We start from the raw sequence: 19,851 nt of genomic DNA, 5'->3' as shown, positions 1-19,851 counted from the left end.
ATCAGACATTCCATTTTCCTCCATTCTGATACTTTTGGTTATTTAAATGCAATCATTCCATCATTCAGCACAGTAGTCTCTGCTCTCCCTTCATGCTTACTTAAAGGGCCCTGCTATAAATAAGATAGAGCTGTGCTGTTTAAGAGAGCAGCCACTAATAAAATCAAATTTAAAAATTGGTTCCTCAGTCTTACTTAGCCACATTTCTTTAAAAAAGTTTTAAATTGGAGTATAATTGCTTTACACTGTTGTGTTGGTTTCTGCTGTACCACATGAATCAGCCACATGTATATGTATGTCCCATCCCTCTTAGACCTCCCTCCTGGTGGCTCAGACGGTAAAGAATCTGCCTGCAATGCAGGAGATCCAGGTTCGATCCCTGGGTTGGAAAGATCCCCTGGAGAAGGCAATGGCAACCCACTCCAGTATTCTTGCCTGGAGAATTCCATGGACAGAGGAGCCTGGCGGGCTACAGTCCATGGGATCGAAAAGTCAGACACAACTGAGTGAATAACACAACACCCGCCTCCCCCAATCAGTTCCCTCTAGGTCATCACAGAGCATCAGGCTAAGCTCCCTGTGTCATACAGCAGGCTCCTTCTAGCTATCTATTTAACACATGTAGTGTACATTCGTCTAAGCTACTCTCAATTCATTCCACCCGCTCCTTCCCCACGTCTGTTCTCTGTGTCTGTGCCTCTATTCAGGCTCCCCTGATAGCTCAGTTGGTAAAGAATCCTACATTGCAAATAGGTTTATCGGTACCATTGTTCTAGACTTCATATATATTTAGCCACATTTCAAATGCTCAATAGCCATTTGCAGCTAGTGGCTACTGTATTAGTGTGGACACAGAACATTTCCATCACTGTAGAAAGCAGAGTGGGTCTTCTGGAAGGAATGCCAAAGAACAGTCTCAGAGCCTCATGAGAAAGGAAGCAGGCTTCTCAGTGTAAGCGGATACTGATCCCAGGTGCATAAAACTGACAGACTGTTCCAGTGTACCAAAGATTCACAATTTCCAGGACTATTTTAGTGTAGAGGGAGATGAGTTCACAAAAGCAGATGACTATGGGGGGAACACATGTATACCTGTGGGTGATTCATGTTGATGTATGGCAAAAACCATCACAATACTGTAAGTAGCCTCCAATTAAAATAAATTAATTTTTTAAAAAGTAGATGACTACTCCAAGTGGAAAACAAAATAGGACTGAGTAAAATGGATGAGATATCTATGTATGGCAAAACCAATACAATATTGTAAAGTAATTAGCTTCCAATTAAAATAAATAAATTTATATTAAAAAAAAAGAAATCTAGTTGTGGTTGTTTTAGACTCTTTTCAGAATTGCTTTCAATATTCTATTTTCCAACAAAGGCCCCATTCTTTTTGCTCCATTTGTAACCCTCAGTTTAGCAGGTGGCGTCAATGCCCTTGAAATGAACACATTTGCTCAAAAATCACTATCAGTGGACTTCCAACTGAAACAATATTTCTAAAACAAAAAGCATAAATTCCTCAGACTGATACGTTATTTCCATTATCTGAGGGAGGAATAGAAACAGAAGAGTGAGAGTTGTGGGCAAGGATACAGAGCCCCGGACTAATCTCCTGCAGGAGTCCTGCCTTCAAGCCCGGATGACAAGATTTTGTATTCTGGTATCCCTGGCTACCTGGGAAGATGGGGAGTGGACCCTCTCAAGCTCCTATCAGTCAAGCGCAAGAAACCAGAGGTCCCTGTGGAAGGTACACTTGGAGCTAATGTGGGATGGGGGCATAGCTAGTAAGGGGCCTGGCAGGGCACTGCCAGCTCAGAGCCATAGGCTACACAAAATAGCTACCAGTGGAAATAAAGTATCATGGGATTTTCCTTGGAAACACCTTCCTAATATAGGAAACTAGTTTGAAGGAATATTATCAGTGTAACTAAAAATAATGCTAAAAATGACTTTGTTACTATATAATTAAGACTATGCCTAATTTCCACCATTTACTAGAAGCAGCTGCTTTTTAAATAACTCATTTTCACCAGTAGCTATTGCAAAATAATTTAATGTTTGGCTGAATCCAGGTAAGATTCTGTAATTTTCGTGAACATATAGAAATGTTTCCACTCAACTTTGTGTGTGAACTTTTAAAGGTATAGTATCTGACAGACGTTTGTAATAATTATTTAGCAATTGTATTTTGCCTCTATTATTTTAATTGTACCTCCTAATATTCTTAAGTATCTTTGGGGAGTTTAAATTGGCATTAAACTAGATGAATAAGCACTTGATTTTATATATCTACCAGAATTGCCTGTAACATATACCTATATAACACATAATATAGGGGTACTTACATATGTAAGTGAATTTTGACCTTTAAGATGATTTCAAACAAAACCCCAAGAACTTGTGTTTGCTTCTTCCTCCTCAAATCTGGGGAAATTCAGATAATAGCAAACACTTAAATAGCACTTACCATTGGAGAAATTTAAACACTGGAGGGGTTCAATAATATTATTGTGATTATATTTTTTAAAGTCTTCATGCTATATATATATATATATATATATATATATATATAAAATAATGGGATTTGATTCAAAATAAACCATGGTGTGTGGGAGAGGAATAGGTAGGGGTGTATATGAAACAAGATTGGAAATTAGTAATTGTTGTATCTGGCTACTGTGTTCACAATAAAAATTTTCTGCAGGGCACTTAGTTATGTGAATTAACGGACTTTAAAAAATGTGCACAGAACTTTGACTTGGGAGTTTCTGTTTAGAAATTTACCTTAAGGAGATAATCAGACAGGGAAGAAAGCTATATGTTTAAGAATGTTCATCTCAGCATTATTTTTAAATATTTTTTACTCATGTATCCTATAAGAAAAAAAGAAATGTTACTTTAATAAAATGAAAAAGGAATCTAAGATGAAGACATGAAATACAAAGCAAAACAGTGGCAGGTGACGGGTCAAAACAGCTCAAAAGACCAGTTTCCTCTATTTTGGGTGTATGTCAGTAGAAAAGGTAGAGAATCCTCTGATTCTTGATTCCCTGATTCCTAAATGGGAAAGGAGAGAGTCCTCTCTAGGCCACCTGATCCAAATATAGTTTATACCCTTTCCTCCAGATGTGGTTCTTTAGTGAAACATCCTGATGACTCACCAAGGCTTACTCATATTTCCTGAGATCCAGCCTTCTTCAGGCTCCCTTAACAAGAACTGCTGTTTCTGCTGGTGTGTTTAACTTTAAAAATAAATAATAATTTCAAAATTACAGATAAGTTACAAGAATAGTACAAAAAAAAAAAAAAAGAATAGTACAAAGAACTCCCGTACATCCTTTACCAAGACTTACCAACCTGTGACATTTTGCTCTATTTGTTTTATGTCTTTTTATACATACACACACATGGATTACTTTTTGAACCAGTTAAAATGCAGACATGACACACCTTTACTCCTAAACAGCTCAGTATGTTTTTTCTAAGAACAAGGATATTCTCTTATATAACAATAATAATCACAATCAGAAAATTAACATTGAGACAATATCATCTAATATTCAATCCATATTTACATTTAGTTCACAGTCCCCCAAATGTCCTTCATAGCGAGAATTCTTTTTCTGAACCAGGATCCAACTCAGGATTGCACATTGCTTTTACTTGTCATGTCTCTTTGGTCACTTTTAACTTGAAACAGTTCCTCTGCCTTTGTTTTTCAAGACGTTGATTTTTCTGAACAGTACAGGCCAGTTGTTCTGTAGAATATTCTTCAATCTAGAGTTCCCTGTTGTCTCTTCATGATTAGATCAGCCCTCTTTGCACTCGCAAAATAATGGCAACCTAACCTGCAACCAACTTAACTGTATGATGATAGGGAAATGGTTAAATAAACTGTGATACAACCACAAAATGTACTATCATGCAACCAACAAAAATTATAGAGTATATTTACTGAGCTGTGAAGACACTTTCAATTTTTAATTGAAAAAAAGCAGAATACAAATCAATAGTTATAACATGAGCCCATTTTATATAATTACATATATGCATAGAAACCCTGAAGATTTTACAAAAAAATATAATGGTGACCTATGGTCAACAGGAATATGATGGATTAAATTATTTTTTTCTTTTTTTTTTGGTGCCATGACTGAGATGATGGATTAAATTTTTTAAAATTTATCTGTATTTTCTATGACTATACTACCAAATGCAATCTACAGATTCAATGTGATCCCTATCAAATTATCAATGACATTTTTCACAGAACTAGAACAAAAAATTTCACAATTCATATGGAAACACAAGACTCCAAATAGCCAAAGCAGCCTTGAGAAAGAAGAATGGAGCTGGAGGAATCAACCTTCCTGACTTCAGACTATACTACAAAGCTATAGTCATCAAGACAGTATGGTCCTGGCACAAAACAGAAATACAGACCAATGGAACAAGATAGAGAACCCAGAGATAAACCCATGCACCTGTGGGTACCTTATTTTTGACAAAAGAGGCACAAATATATGATGGGGCAAAGATAGCCTCTTCAATAAGTGGTGCTGGGAAAACTGGACAGCTACGTGCAAAAGAATGAAATTAGAACACTACCTAATGCCATACACAAAGATAAACTCAAAATGGACTAAAGACCTAAATGTAAGACCAGAAACTACAAAACTCTTAGAGGAAAACATAGGCAGAACACTCAATGACATAAATCAAAGCAAGATCTTCTATGACCCACCTCCTAGAGTAATGGAAATAATAACAAAAATAAACAAGTGGGACCTAATTAAACTTAAAAGCTTTTGCACAGCAAAGGAAACTACAAATAAAGTGAAAAGACAACCGTCAGAATGGGAGAAAATACTGGTAAAGGAAACAACTGACAAATAATTTCCAAAATATACAAGCAGCTCATACAACTCAATACCAGAAAAGCAAACAACCCAATTAAAAAGTGGGAAAGGGACCTGAAGAGACATTTCTCCAAAGAAGACATACAGATGGCTAGCAGGCACATGAAAAGATGCTCAGCATCACTCATTATTAGAGAAACGCAAATCAAAACTACAAGGAGATATGCCTCACACCGGTCAGAATGGCCATCATCAAAAAGTCTACAAACAATAAATGCTGGAGAGGGTGTGGAGAAAAGGGAACCCTCTTGCATTGCTGGTAAACTAATGGATGTAAACTGGTAAACTGGAATGTAAACTGATACAGCCACTATGAAAGACGGTATGGAGATTCCTTAAAAGACTAGGCATAAAACCACCATATGACCCAGCAATCCCACTCCTAGGCATATACCCTGAGGAAACCAAAATTGAAAAAGACACATGTACCCCAATGTTCGCTGCAGCACTATTTGCAACAGCTAGAACATGGAAGCAACCTAGATGTCCACTGACAGATGAATGGAAAAAGAAGTTGTGGTACATATGTACAATGGAATATTATTACTCAGCCATAAAAAGGAACACATTTGAATTAGTTCTAATGAGGTGGATGAACCTACAGCCTAATATACAGAGTGAAGTAAGTCAGAAAGAGAAATATAAATATCGTATACTGACACATATATATGGAATCTAAAAAGATGGCACTGATTAATTTATTTTCAGGGCAGCAATGGAGAAATAGACATAGAGTACACACCTATGGACATGGTGGGAGGGGAGGAGGGAGAAGGGGAGATGTATGGAGAACATAATATGGAAATTTACAATACCATATGTAAAATAGATAGCCAATGGGAATTTGCTGTATGACTCAGGGACCTCAAACAGGGGCTCTGTGACAGGCTGAAGGGTGGGATGGGGAGGGAGATAGAAGGGAGGTTTGGGAGGGAGGGGACATGGGTGTACCTATGGCTGATTCTTGTTGATGTACTGAACAGAAAACCACAAAATTCTGTAAAGCAATTATCCTTCAATTTAAAAAAATTTTTTAAACTTAAAAAATTATCTGCATTTTTCTAATTTTGTCATATGAGCATCAAGTCATCTGTGAATAGTGAAAATATCTTTTAAAAACTTTAAAAAGTAACAGGATAGCTTCACTTTTATATCTGAAGGATCACCATGTGGAAAAGGAAATACTTATTACTTTCCTGTACCATGAACCAGCTAATTTCACTTAAAATCACTTCATCTTATTTGCTTTTTATGACAACCCAGTGGTTTAAGGGATATATATTACATATAACATGGATACTATTTTGACAGAGGTGTAGGGGCTGAGACTGAGAGGAGGAAGGTACCTTGCTCAGAGTTTACCACTTACTGGACACAAAGCTAGGACTCAAATCCAGGACTTTCAGACCATAAAGTTCCCAATTTATCCACTTCACTCTGCTCTTGTGTGGCTCTTTTTCAGGTGTCTGCTGCCTGACTCTATCTCATAATGGGCTTAGAATTTTGACAGTTTCCCAGATTTTGGTCTTACCATCATACCTCTGATGATTTTCATAGGTTTCATAAATAGGCACATACCTTAACTTTTATTTTTCTACTAAGCAAGATTTATATATGTGTATCTATGTACATTGGAGGAGGAAATGATAACCCACTCTAGTATAGTCTTGCCTGGAAAAATCCCATGGACAGAGGAGCCTGGTGGGCTTCAGCCCATGGGATCACAAAGAGTCGGACACAACTGAGTGACTCAGCATCGGTGTACATTAAATGACTTTGCTTTCTGATGTGCCTCAAGCTTTGAGTTATCTTTATTATGTGGCATTTTCCCAAGCAAGGTGGCTAATCAAATTCATTACCTCATGACAGCGCTGGCCTCAACATCTTCCTTCTCTCAACTTTCCCTTCCACCATTTTACCTCTCAGGTACCTACGGTTCCCTCCACTCTGTCTTTGTAGGTCCTCTGCCAAGGAAAGGAAACCAGATGGTGATTTTGCACAGGCACCTATTAAACCTCTGCTATTGGGGAGGGGCTAGGTAGACAGTCCATGCACAGTCCCAACCAACAGAAGGACTTTTCAGTTTCGGTCTTGTCATCTAGTGGGTTACTCTTCTCTTCGGGTCATCTGCAAAAGCAGATTGGCAGAGAACCGTGTGATGGAGCGTGGACTATATGGACACTAAATAGAGTCAAGGAAGTCAAGTAAAACAGGAACTCAAAAGCGCAAATTGGCTTTAGCAACAGTCACTGGTGAACTGTGCCCGAGTGGTTTTAGTGTAGTTGAGAGAAATGGAGAGATGTAGACAGAAGTGCATACAGTGAGCTAAAGAGTGTATAATAAAAATATTGAAGTGGAAATATCAAGTGAAGACTTGACTTTCAAGAAAATTATATGAAAAGAGAAGGTAAAGTAAAACTAGAAGGAAGCACAGGAACAAGGGACAGTGTATTAGGGGATGGAGATCTTCAGTCTGTGTTCTCTCCTCTAATTCTCACAGCTCTATGCACAGAGTACTAGTTTCAACTGCATTTAAAAGATGAGAGATAATGGAAGTGGAGAGTCAGCAACCTCATCAAGGCCACCGAAATCCGGAGGCCATCTGTAAGTACAAAGGACTGCAGACTGATATGGAGAATCTGAGACCAAACACCAGTATTTATGGGGCATCAGTCTGCATTGGGATTTCCTCTAGCAGGTCATCTTCCACCAAAGTAAGAGTACGGTAAACTCTAGGCAGAGGAGAAGCAAACAGTGGAAGAGAATTACGAGAAGTGGGAAGCTGAGGCCAGTGGTGTCAAGGGGTAATGGAGCTCATTAACCATCTTATCCAAACTGAGTATTTAAGGAAGCAAGACCAAAGAAAATGAAGGAACTAAGAGTCTGGTGAACATGGGCACAGAGTACAAGTTAGGAATCTTGGCCAAAAGTTCAAAAGAAAAACATACAAACAAACAAAACCCAGTAGAATCCAAATTAGTTTATCAGTGGTAAAAATAGATCCAAAAGACAGAATGAGATTCTAAAGAAGTATATGTGGAAATCAAAGCAGATCAATTTTATCACTATGATTGATGGTATCATTAACAGGCAGATAAAATTCAGGTCAGGACAATTTGATGTGACACTCATGCTTGAGTAGCCAGCACATTGGGTAAAAATGTCCAGAAGAATAGCATAGTGTCCCATTTGAGACGCAGCTTCAGTGAATGGAGCAGACTGCCGATAGGGACTGGAACTAATCACCTGCGGTCACACAGGTGACAGTTTGATCAGTTGATTGTGGTGACAAGTAAGAACAATACAAGAGGGCAAAGACCAGGACACCATGGAACATTTAGATCAAGGTAGGGGGAAGAGTCAGGAAAGGAGTAGTCTTGAAAGAGTGGTATAGATCATGGAAATAGTTTCCAGGAGGGCATCAAAGGAAAAAAAGAATAAAGATAGGAACGTTTTAAAGTTTTATGTCAACCACCTTTCTAGGAAATGGCCTACAAACAGTTGGCTGCATTTCCAAGTTTCATGAAATGGAGTGACTCTGGTTATTAAATGCAGTAAAGGCAGCCTAAATCCTTTCCTACCTTGCCTCTTTCCCAGGGAAAAAGAAAACCTGTCAAGCCTTTTTCCTAAGCAACCAAGGTTTTTTTAACCCCTTTCCCTGCCCCTTGGCCCCCACCCTCATCTCCACCCCCAGCATACTGGATTCCTGCCCTAGGCTGCTTGGACACATGGGATAAGGTGAATCACTTAAGAACCATTCTTCCAAGGGAGGTCTGAGAAGACTATTGTGTTTGAGGATAATGCCAAAATTTCAGCTCTTTGATCTGCAAACTTTCAGACACTGCTTATCTTCTATGCTTGCTCTCTAACAGAGAACATGAGACCAGGGTCCGAAGAATTACTGCTTCCTGGTAATACTAAATCAATACTAAATATAGAACATAAGCCTATTGGGCTTAAGGATCAGGAACATTTGAAAATAAGCCTTTCTGTTAAGTTGTCTGGCTAAACTCTGAAATGAAAATAATACCAGTCTTCATTATTACTAAAGTTTCAAGTTACAAAAATGAACTCTCTAGTGTAGTTATCCTGTTTGTGGCTACTCCTTAAAGACTTAATTATTTCATAAGCATATGAAAAAAAGGGGAGGAAACATAACCAAAGGTCAAGTTATTGGTAAAATATTCAAAAGAATTTTTTGTAAAAAAAAAAAAGAAAAAAGAAAAGCTATTTGTAATATTATACATCTGACTTAAATCTATTTAAGTAAAATAATTGGCTAAAGTCATAAATACCCAATTAGCACAAAATGTTAAACTAATGGCATCAAGTCCTGGTTCCAAATCAGGAAAGGAGTATATCAAGGCTGTATATTGTCACCCTGCTTATTTAACTTATATGCAGAGAAGGCAATGGCACCCCACTCCAGTACTCTTGCCTGGAAAATCCCATGGGTGGAGGAGCCTGGTGGGCTGCAGTCCATGGGGTCTCGAAGAGTCAGACACAACTGAGCGACTTCACTTTCACTTTTCACTTTCATGCATTGGAGAAGGAAATGGCAACCCACTCCAGTGTCCTTGCCTGGAGAATCCCAGGGACAGGGGAGCCTGGTGGGCTACCATCTATGGGGTCGCCCAGAGTCGGACATGACTGAAGCAACTTAGCAGCAGAGTACATCATGAGAAACGCTGGGCTGGATGAAGCACAAGCTGGAATCAAGATTGCCAGGAGAAATATCAATAACCTCAGATATGCAGATGACACCACCCTTATGGCAGAAAGCAAAGAACTAAAGAGCCTCCTGATGAAAGTCAAAGAGGAGAGTGAAAAAGTTGGCTTAAAACTCAACATTCAGAAAACTAAGATCATGGTATCCAGTCCCATCACTTCATGGCAAATAGATGGGGAAGCAATGGAAATAGTGAGAGACTTTATTTTGGGGGTCTCCAAAATCACTGCAGATGGTGACTGCAGCCATGAAATTAAAAGACGCTTGCTTCTTGGAAGAAAAGCTATGACCAACCTAGACAGCATATTAAAAAGCAGAGACATTACTTTGCCAACTAAGGTACATCTAGTCAAGCTGTGGTTTTTCCAGTAGTCATGTATGGATGTGAGAGCTGGACTATAAAGAAAGCTGAGTGCTGAAGAATTGATGCTTTTGAAATGTGGTGTTGGAGAAGACTCTTGGGAGTCCTTTGGACTGCAAGGAGATCCAACCAGTCCATCCCAAAGGAAATCAGTCCTGAATAGTCATTGGAAGGACTGATGCTGAAGCTGAAACTCCCAATACTTTGGCCACCTGATACAAAGAACTGACTCATTTGAAAAGACCCTGATGCTGGGAAAGATTGAAGGCAGGAGGAGAAGGGGACGACAGAGGATGAGATGGTTGGATAGCATCACCAACTCAATGGACATGAGTTTGAGTACACTCCAGGAGTTGGTGATGGACAGGAAGGCCTGGCGTGCTGTAGTCCATGGGGTCGCAAAGAGTTGGACACGACTGAGTGACTGAACTGAACTGACTGAGTGGCATCAATTCATTCTTGAGTAAATTCAATTTATTCTTTAGAAACTTTCTTGATAACCAAATATTCACGTTATTTTTTCCCCTAATTTATTTATTTACTTATGGCTGTGCTGGGTCTTCCTTGCTGCTCAGGCCTGTCTCTAGTTGTGGCGAGCAGGGGCTCCTCTCTAGTTGCACTGTACAGGCTTCTCATTCTGTGGTTTCTCTTGTTGAAGCACAGGCTCTAGAGCACTTGGACTTCAGTAGTTGCAGCACCTGGGCTCAGTAGTTGTGGCTCCCGGGCTCTAGAGCACAAGCTCAATAGTTGTGGCTTATGGGCTTGGTTGCTCCATGGCATGTGGGATCTTTCCGGACCAGGGATCAAACCCGTATCTCCTGAATTCACAAGTGGATTCTCTACCACTGAGCTACCAGGGAGGCCCCTATTCATGTTATTTTTACTCTTATTTCTTATTTTATATTCAGACATGCAGGTAACTGGTGCTTGAAATTCTTAAATGAAAAAAAATTCTAGCAGATAAGCTAAAAGCATGTTATGTATATCAAGTCATTTTTTCTAGTTAGTCTTAGATTTTATTCATACAAGGACAAACCAACTAGTTGAAAAGGTCAAGTGATTCTACCTTATTTTTTACATAATTGACCAGTTGTTAGACAGTGTTTGGGGAGTAGGAACCATCTCAACAGAAAAAGGTCATAGGAATTCTTCAACAAAACAGTACACAACCCCTTCAAGTACACTGAACTGAGTCACATCTGACCCTGGACACACAGTAAATCCATCTGGCAACAATGAACAGCTATGAGCAAGCTGTTACTTTTCAGAAAGCAGAATGAAGGCAAATGATTCACCAATAATTAATACAAATAATAATACATACAAAACTGTTGATAGTACATATGAAACAAAGCCTTTTGACTTAATCTTTTCACAAATGAAATATAATGTCCAGTTTCTCAAAGATAATTCATATTCCACTTTGAGATATAGTCTATTTGGTCTTTACAGCAAAATCAAAACTCCACAGAATTCTCTATAGAGCATGTATGTTTTTTTTAAAGGCTCCACACCTCTTTCTCATTAAAAAGCACTCCTTTGGAGTAGCAGAGCAGGGAAGCTTAGTCCCTACAGGTGGACTTTTAAATTGGTACTAATTTTTTGGATGGTGATTTTTTTAATCAAAATTTTAAATGTACATACCCTTTACTTAGAAGTTCCACTTCTGAAATATAGCCTAAGAAATTACTTAAGAACATGAAGATGTACATGAGACTGGACAGAACTGCAGTTCATCCATACACTCCAATGCCATGGCGCTGCTAAACAGAATGTGAGAAATCTCGTTGTGCTGACACTTTCTAGTGTTGTTCAAGTGAAAAAGACAAGGTGCAGAACTGGAAGTACAGCATAAGACTATTTATGCTAGGTTATATCTTAACATAAGCATTTGGCAGAATACACATCAAGTACAGGGGAACAAGCTGGTGGAAAAAGGGGGATTTTAGCATTTTGCTTTATACATCTGTATATTTTCATGTTGCACAATGACTACATTTTTTTAAACTGAGGTAAAGTCCACATAACATAAAATTCACCCTTTGAAGTATATAATTTGTGGTTTTTAGTATAGTCACAAAGTTGTATAACCATCACTACTATTTAATTTCACACATTTTCATCACCCCCAAAAGAAACTCCATGCCAGTTATTTCTTACCCGCCCCCGCCCCCCACAGATCCTGGCACCCACTAATCTGCATTCCGTCTCTATGAATTTGCCTCTTCTGGACATTTCATATAAACAGAATCCTACACTATGATGATCATAGTGTAGTAAGCTGGCTTCATCCAGTTAGTATGAATCAGCACTTCATTTCTTCTTATGGCTATATATGACTTTAATAGCTCCAATTTTAAAGCTACTCAAACAGAAAAACCTTACTCTTTTGTATACACGACTTTATAGAAACTCAACAGCTCTAAATCCAGTGTCCATATTACAGTTTATTTCTACCTCCCTGCTCCTAACACTCCCTTGAACATTTACTCTCTCAGGTCCCATTTAAAAGGTTGCCTCTTCAAACAGTACTTTTGTTTTCACATAAATCTCTTAGACTATTATCATTCACACAGCAGAACGCTTTTTGCCCAGTTGTACCTTCCCTATCTCCACACCACTGGCCCCACCCCCAACATAAAACACATTTGTAAGTCTATAGACTTTTCACTTTCACTTTCATGCATTGGAGAAGGAAATGGCAACCCACTCCAGTGTTCCTGCCTGGAGAATCCCGGGGATGGGGGAGTCTGGTGGGCTGCCGTCTATGGGGTCGCACAGAGTCGGACACGACTCAAGTGACTTAGCAGCAGCAGCAGACATGTATAGGCAAAGGCAGAATTTGGGAGTTTATGGATCCGCTATGTTGACAAGGACCCAGGTCTGGCTGACTTCAGTACATTTACCACAGGCAGAAATGTCTGCTACAGTGTAACAAAGTAAAATGCTATCGTTAACTTCCATAGTAACTTATTATTAACTTCCATAGGTATTTTATAGCTTTCATCTTCTGAATAAAAATCAAGACTATATTTTTGCCTTGTCCTTCAAGTTCGGTTACCTCATTATCTGAACAAGGCAAAATTATGTAATACTGGTTGATACATAAAGCAGCACTGTCACAGGGACTGGGTTTTTCTCTTAAAAACATGGACTGGCCATAGAATTTTCCTAGGAAATTCTACCACATTTATGCTTTGGAATGACCTCAGCAATGCTGAAAAAAGAAAACAAAAATACCCCAATCCCAAACCCCAGCTGTGAATAGTTTCAATTAGCTAAAGAAAAACCACATAATTCTCTTCTCCATATTTTTATTGGGTAATTAAAATGAAGCTCAGTAATGGATTTTCAATGTGCGCACACATGCACACACACACACACTCACTCACTCAAACATGACAGGTAACATTTGCAATAAAGCACACTATAGTTCTAGTTCCAGCATTAATCAGCAATCTCTTGCTTGATTTCTTTTTCCTCTTGAGTAGGGATGCAGGCATGCAGGTTAGAAATTATATGTATGGAATGAGTATATTCTACCAACCAAAACTTTGATTTCTGCCCTCAATAGGACCACCTCAATATATGAGCACTACTGCTAGAAGTGTCCACAGTAAAGGAAGTATATTTAAATCTTTAAGATGGAATTCCTTTATGACAAGGATATTAACCTTGCACCCTTATGAGCAAGCTGATAAACTATACTAGGAGTTTGGGTTTATCTTTAAAATCGCCTTGTAACTAGGTTTCAGAGGATCTGATGTAAGTCATAGGTATCTGAATCATGTAATGATAAAAGAAACAAGATGTAATGCAGTTCTATTATACTTTTGAAAGATTTGCTGTTTCTCTCCCTGATAAAGCCTTATGTGTGAAACGTCAAAATTAACTCAAATTCACATTTTTCTCTCTTTCATACTTATTTAACCACAAAGTTATTAAACAAACTAGGCATTTCACCTTGAAATAATAGCAAGACTAAAAGGAACATAATACTATTGCAGTTACAGATAAGCTTCATCATACCCTTGTACAAAAAAGACATAAGTACAAACATGAAAGTCATAACTCATTTATTGAATGAATAGTATATGCAAGAATACCAATAAAAGGAAACTAATACTACAAACTACAATTTTGAAAATAAAGCCAATATAACAGGAACAAAATATACATAATATGAGAGGAATGTTTGATTTTGACCCATAATGCATTCCTTATCTTTACAATAACCTAAATGTCTGTTAGAACAAAACTGTATACCTTGGTCTAACTTTAGTGCTTCTTAAAAAAGCAACAACATTCTAGAACACTTTTCTTTTGCTTTGAGATATTTAAGATTCACACATTTGTTCAAGTACATAGATTCTGATTTAACAGTAGATCTACATATCTTGTTATTCTCTTAATATCTTGAGTAACATGTACTCCAGAGCAAGTACTATCTGAAATTCTAAAACTGATGATCATTGAAATAAAATGTACTTCAGTTGTGGGTTTTTAATAAATTGAGATGAAAGTAAAACTCACCCTTCCCACCCCCCTCCCCCCAGGAACAAAGAGCTCATTAAAGTATAGAAACTCAAGTCTATCTTTCTACTCTAAAGAACATTTCTTACTAACATTTCTGGTAAGGCAATAAATGCTCCAGAATAATCTTCAATATATGCTTGCAAAGATTACACTGTTTAATATCGATAACAAAAACAAAACAAAAAAAAAAGGAAAAAAGAAAAAATGCTTCAAAATTTTAAGCTAAAATATGCATAAAGGACAGTCATGGCAGTATTTTTTGAAATGATGTAAATGTTATATACTTATCAAATAATGTCATGCTTATTAAAACTACAGTTAAGGACTTAAGAGATGAACAGTAAATACACTGCTGAGGTCCATTTTTCTAAATATTCATACCACAATGTAATTACTACCCAAAAGATGATGATGCTACTTGGGAACATAAGTACTGTACAATTTTTACATTGTAAGGCACTTTTACTCAGCATGTGACGAAAACATGGATAGAGAATCAAAATATTGGAAGTTTACAACCGAAGGTGATTTTTCATGTGACTTCAATTTACATTTCAATTTTTAATGAAAGACTGTATAGCCAATGACACCACAGTGAGAAAAATAGGTAGCCAGCCACTTATCTAGCCAACCAAATGGTAAAGTGCTATTCTGGTTGCTAGTGGCAGAGAAAGGGTTGAAGAAACCCATACAAAGTCATACACTTTATTACATAACAAATTTATTAACTGACAGCTATAGTATTTGAAGTTCATTATATGATTATTGACTGGCCATTATTACCCCTTGGCACCTTCCATTTTTCCTAAAAATATCATTACAGTAGTTGTCCAAAAATGAAGGTGCTCTATTATTCCGTGGGTAAGTCTATGGCACACAATGTAAAAATGATCTAGACACAGTGATTCAAAGATTTAAAATAATGGGTTTCAAGCTGCTGTAAGGAAATAAAGTACAGATCCTTTGGGAAAAGTCACATAGCTTGGTAAACAAACATCTAGATCTGTCGTTGCACTTCAAGTCATGGTGAATTTTGAAAATTCATCACATACATACACAAAAAAATCCAATGGTATATTTAGAGCAAAAGGAGAACAACGTATAGGGCAATCCACTACTAAAGCTAGTTTCCTTCTAAAAATAATAAAAGATGGTTAAAATAAAGCAATCATTGAGTCCCTTGATTTAAGTAAATGTGTGAATACACACTTGACAAATGTGACTTTAAGGGACTGGCAGTTAAAAAAAATCAGTCATTAAGCACAGTGTAATTTTCCACCTGTTACATTTTTAAAATGCTTTTCCATAATCTGCAGAACATCTCAATGTACAGTCAAGTTAACATGTTATTTCTTGTTGGCTAATCTGCTTTAATGTGGTAGGTTAATAAACCAGAAATCAGAATCCCTACCCTTGATACTGAGGTGCTATGGTAATATTAGGCAGAACACAACTAAAGTTTTTTTGGTTTTGCCACAAAGAAATAGATAAATGTGCTTCAGCAGGTAAATGGAAGAAAATATCACTAGCTAGAAATGCCAGTGTGAAAATCCTTTCTAAAAAGCTGGGTTCTTAGGCTTTGAGAAACAATTCTGATGATCAATGAAACAATACCGAACATTACCAGAAGGAAAATAGGTCACAGAAGCCTATTTTATAGATAAGCAAAGCAATGAATGAAAACATTAAAAATATTAAATAAAGTTTCTAAAATAGTGGTCACAAAATTAAAAATAAATACTGTTTTATGCAAAGACTGTTTTTTTTTTTTTTACTTCTACAGCACATGAGACCTCCTTACATACTTTGGGCCAATATATGAAGTGTTCCACAAAAACACGGCACTTGAGAGGAACAAGTTTCAGACATGGTGGCTAAAGTCCTTAGTAAGTGGCAACCCCTTAAATCTTAAAGAGGTTTCATTTGCTGTTGCCAAATGTTAGTTTAAACTTGAAAGGATCCAATCATTTTGCTAGAAGCTCTTTGTATGACATGAAAAGAGAAGAGGTTTACTGTCAAGAGAATTTTGGCATAAGCACTGGAGCTCAAAGCTTATAATCACCAGTTGCCCGAGTCCATGCTGGTCAGTGAAAACAACTTTAACAGGAACCAAATGAAAAGCTTTAGCACACTTCTTGGAAGAGATTTTTTAGCATGTGCTGTCAAAGCCAAGAGAAAAAGAAGGTTCTCTTCATTTCTAGCCTCCGTTACTTGAGCGTGGAAAAAAAAATTCAAAAATTCCCATGTGTTGCCACCAGAGGCATGTTTGTACTGTAAAGTGAAATTTGCTTACGCTTTCCCTTGAGTATGAATCCACTAAACAAACTTAGACATTCTAAACAGTAGAACTTTGTTCAGTCCAGAAATATAGCTTACTTCATTTCAATGTCTGCTTTAACTGTTGACACTATACACAGGGTTAATAGTGTTTCAATTGCTTCCCAGAAACTGCAAACTACAGCTACGTAATATCAACATGTCAAACTCTGCCATCTAGTGAAGGCTCATAAAACAAACAAGATGCTTTTAGGCAGTTCAATGAAGGATCTAAGAGTTGGGCAGTAAAAAGTTACAAACCCTTTTTGATTTTAGAAAACAGTGAAAAAAGAATAGTAGTTATGGATGTCTTATTCATTCCCAGTTTTCTAACTCTGTCCCATGAACCTGTTTAAAAGATGATAAAAAAATGTAAAATATGATGCTTGAGGGGAGCACAATAAATAAAATGTTATTGAGGAGCAAGAATATCTTATTGGTTTGACACTACAACTACATTTATTGATAAAGTGGATAGCTTGTTTTTACAGTTACAAAATCAGCTAGTTAAAAGAAAAAAAAACTATGCAAGCCTACACATCCTCAGCATTCTAGTAACATGCTTAACTAAATATAATAGCATTAAAAAAAAACCAAACTGCACATTATTAGTTCAATATATATTTATCAGTGTGTACTGTATTCTGACAACACAGCCAATATAGTTAACTTTCATACCTAGTTTCCATTAAGCTGCTGCTGAGTTAGTTGTTGCTGATCAATTTCTACTTTTCCTCGGCTTTTACTCTCTCGTTCTTCATCTTCTTCATCTCTCTCATCATTTCCACTATGATTTTTACAATATAGTCTACAATGATGAAAGATAAGAATCTCAAAATGTTTTGTCATTATTGATGAGAACATATTTACATCATTAGTGGACGAGGTTGACGCCCATTTAAAATATGGTCTCCTCATCCAAAAACTCTCCACAATTAGGTAAAGGTTCATTTCTATTTAATAGAAAGGAAAGCACTCTATTAATGAGATACAAAAAGTTCATCTCAAATAAAACCTCTGGTTTAGGATGAAAGTTACCACATATGTTCAAATATAAGGCAATTCCTCACTTTGCCCAATGAGATTAAAAAGGTTTTCAGCCAACATAAAAATATCAATTTTCAGTATATATGTGAAAATGTCAGTTGCTCAGTTTTGTCTGACTCTTTTTGACCCCATGGACTGTAGCTCACCAGGTTCCTCTGCCCATGGAATTCTCCAGGCAAGAATACTAGAGTGGGTAGCCACTGCCTTCTCCAGGGGATGTTCCCAACTCAGGGATCGAACCCCGGTCTCCTGCATTAACAGGCGGATTCTTTACCATCTGAGCCACCAGGGAAGCTTTACTATTGGTGTTTTACTATATACGCACCAATATATTTTGCATAATCAATCATTTCCACCATAGTCAGAGAAGGGTGGGGGATGATCTGAGCTTAGTTTTAAGGCAATTATACACAAGATGACAAGATGGAACAATGCTTAAAAAATGTTCAGTAGATGCCCTCTTGTGGGCAGCAATGGATAAAAGATGATCACGTAAGAATTCATCTGCCACAGATGATGTAAGAGTAGCTTTAACATGAACGTTTCTAACAAGTGAGTAGAATAAACGGCAGAGGTGGGGTTGGGGGGGGGGCAACAAGGATAATTGACTTCTGACATAGTTTTGCTCATCACTTTTTATTCTTAAAACATTTTCAATAATTTTCAAAGAACTATGGAGAATTTCTACTCTTCAAACACTGCACATTAGGAATCACTTTTTAAATCATGACTTGAAGTATCAAGAGTGAGACTTTTTTATAGTGTACCTGTGAAGTATCTTCCTCCAAAATACAACCTGAATCTAATTAAGCCTTTGAACCAAGTTATAAATACAGGAAATACAGAGGGGTAGGAAATGAGGTATATGGTATATGAAACCACAAACAAGCAAATAGATAAAATCTAGAACAAGGGGCTTTTCCAAGACAACTTATCAGGGTTCTTCAATAAGTAGGAGGAAAAGGCAAGGGTGGAGTGGGGACTGTTCTTTATTGACAGAGACTTACTTAAGAGACTTCCATTAAATGCTATGTAAGGACTGTGAATGTATTGAAGTTTGAACAAATCAAGGCCAAAAGAACATTTTCAAGACAACTGGGGAAAGGTGCAAGTGGACTGGGTATGAGATGATACTAAGAATTTACTGTTAATTTTAAAAAGTGTGATAATAATTGCACAGTGATACTAAAGTATCTAAGGATAAAATGACAGAAGATCTGGGATTCTGCTTTAACATACCTCAGAAAGAAAAAAAATGTAGATGAAACAACTGTGCAATAACTTGGTACCTGCTGAGACTAGGAGATGTGTAGTTTTAGAAAGTTTTATAACAGAATTTTATCTAAAAGATGAGCTCTTTGTTAGAAAAATACTAATCTTCTCTGGGATTATTTTTCACTCAAGGACTATTTCCCATAGATCTATTATGTGTCTTTCCCCAGTCGGGACACCCAGGCCACAGGTGTTGACCAGTCAAAGATCTCTGCTGTCACAGAACTTACTATTTTATGGTGGGAGGCTAACATTTTAGAAAACTATATATTTATATAGTTTAGAAATACAATAAAACAGGATACAAAGATCACTATATAATCTTCCCTTGCCTTTTTAATATGAATATATTCATGATCCATCCTAAAGGAAATCAGTACTGAATATTCATTGGAAGGACTGATGCTGAAGCTGAAACTCTAATACTTTGGCCACCTGATGCAAAGAACTGACTCATTTGAAAAGACCCTGATGCTGGGAAAGATTGAAAGCGAGGAGAAGGGAACAACAGAGGATGAGATAGTTGGATGGCATCACCAACTCAATGGACATGAGTTTGAGTAAACTCTGGGAGTTGGTGATGGACAAGGAGGCCTGGCATGCTGTAGTCCATGGGGTCACAAAGAGTCAGACATGACTGAGCGACTGAACTGAACTGATTCATGATC

At 37.3% G+C, this 19,851-nt stretch overlaps 1 protein-coding gene across 6 annotated transcripts in view; it reads right to left on the bottom strand.

Moving 5' to 3' along the window:
* Positions 1-14,071: 14,071 nt before the first annotated feature.
* Positions 14,072-19,851, bottom strand: part of PHF6 (PHD finger protein 6) — a 48,801-nt gene continuing 43,021 nt past the window's right edge. For 4 of the 6 annotated variants that reach the window (XM_061408374.1, XM_061408375.1, XM_061408377.1 and 1 more), the window contains 2 exons: positions 17,543-17,672; positions 14,072-17,212 (listed from right to left, as the gene is read on the bottom strand). In XM_061408374.1, the coding sequence (XP_061264358.1) occupies positions 17,543-17,672 (130 nt within the window). In that variant the 3' untranslated portion in view covers positions 14,072-17,212. Of the gene's footprint in view, positions 17,673-19,851 lie in introns of all 6 variants that reach the window. The other 2 variants (XM_061408372.1, XM_061408376.1) reach the window with 1 other exon arrangement.

This window comes from Bos javanicus, chromosome X (genome assembly GCF_032452875.1).
Source record: "Bos javanicus breed banteng chromosome X, ARS-OSU_banteng_1.0, whole genome shotgun sequence".
Lineage (NCBI taxonomy): Eukaryota > Metazoa > Chordata > Mammalia > Artiodactyla > Bovidae > Bos > Bos javanicus.
Note: the sequence above shows the minus strand (reverse complement) of the source record. Positions and strands in the feature narration are given on the sequence as shown.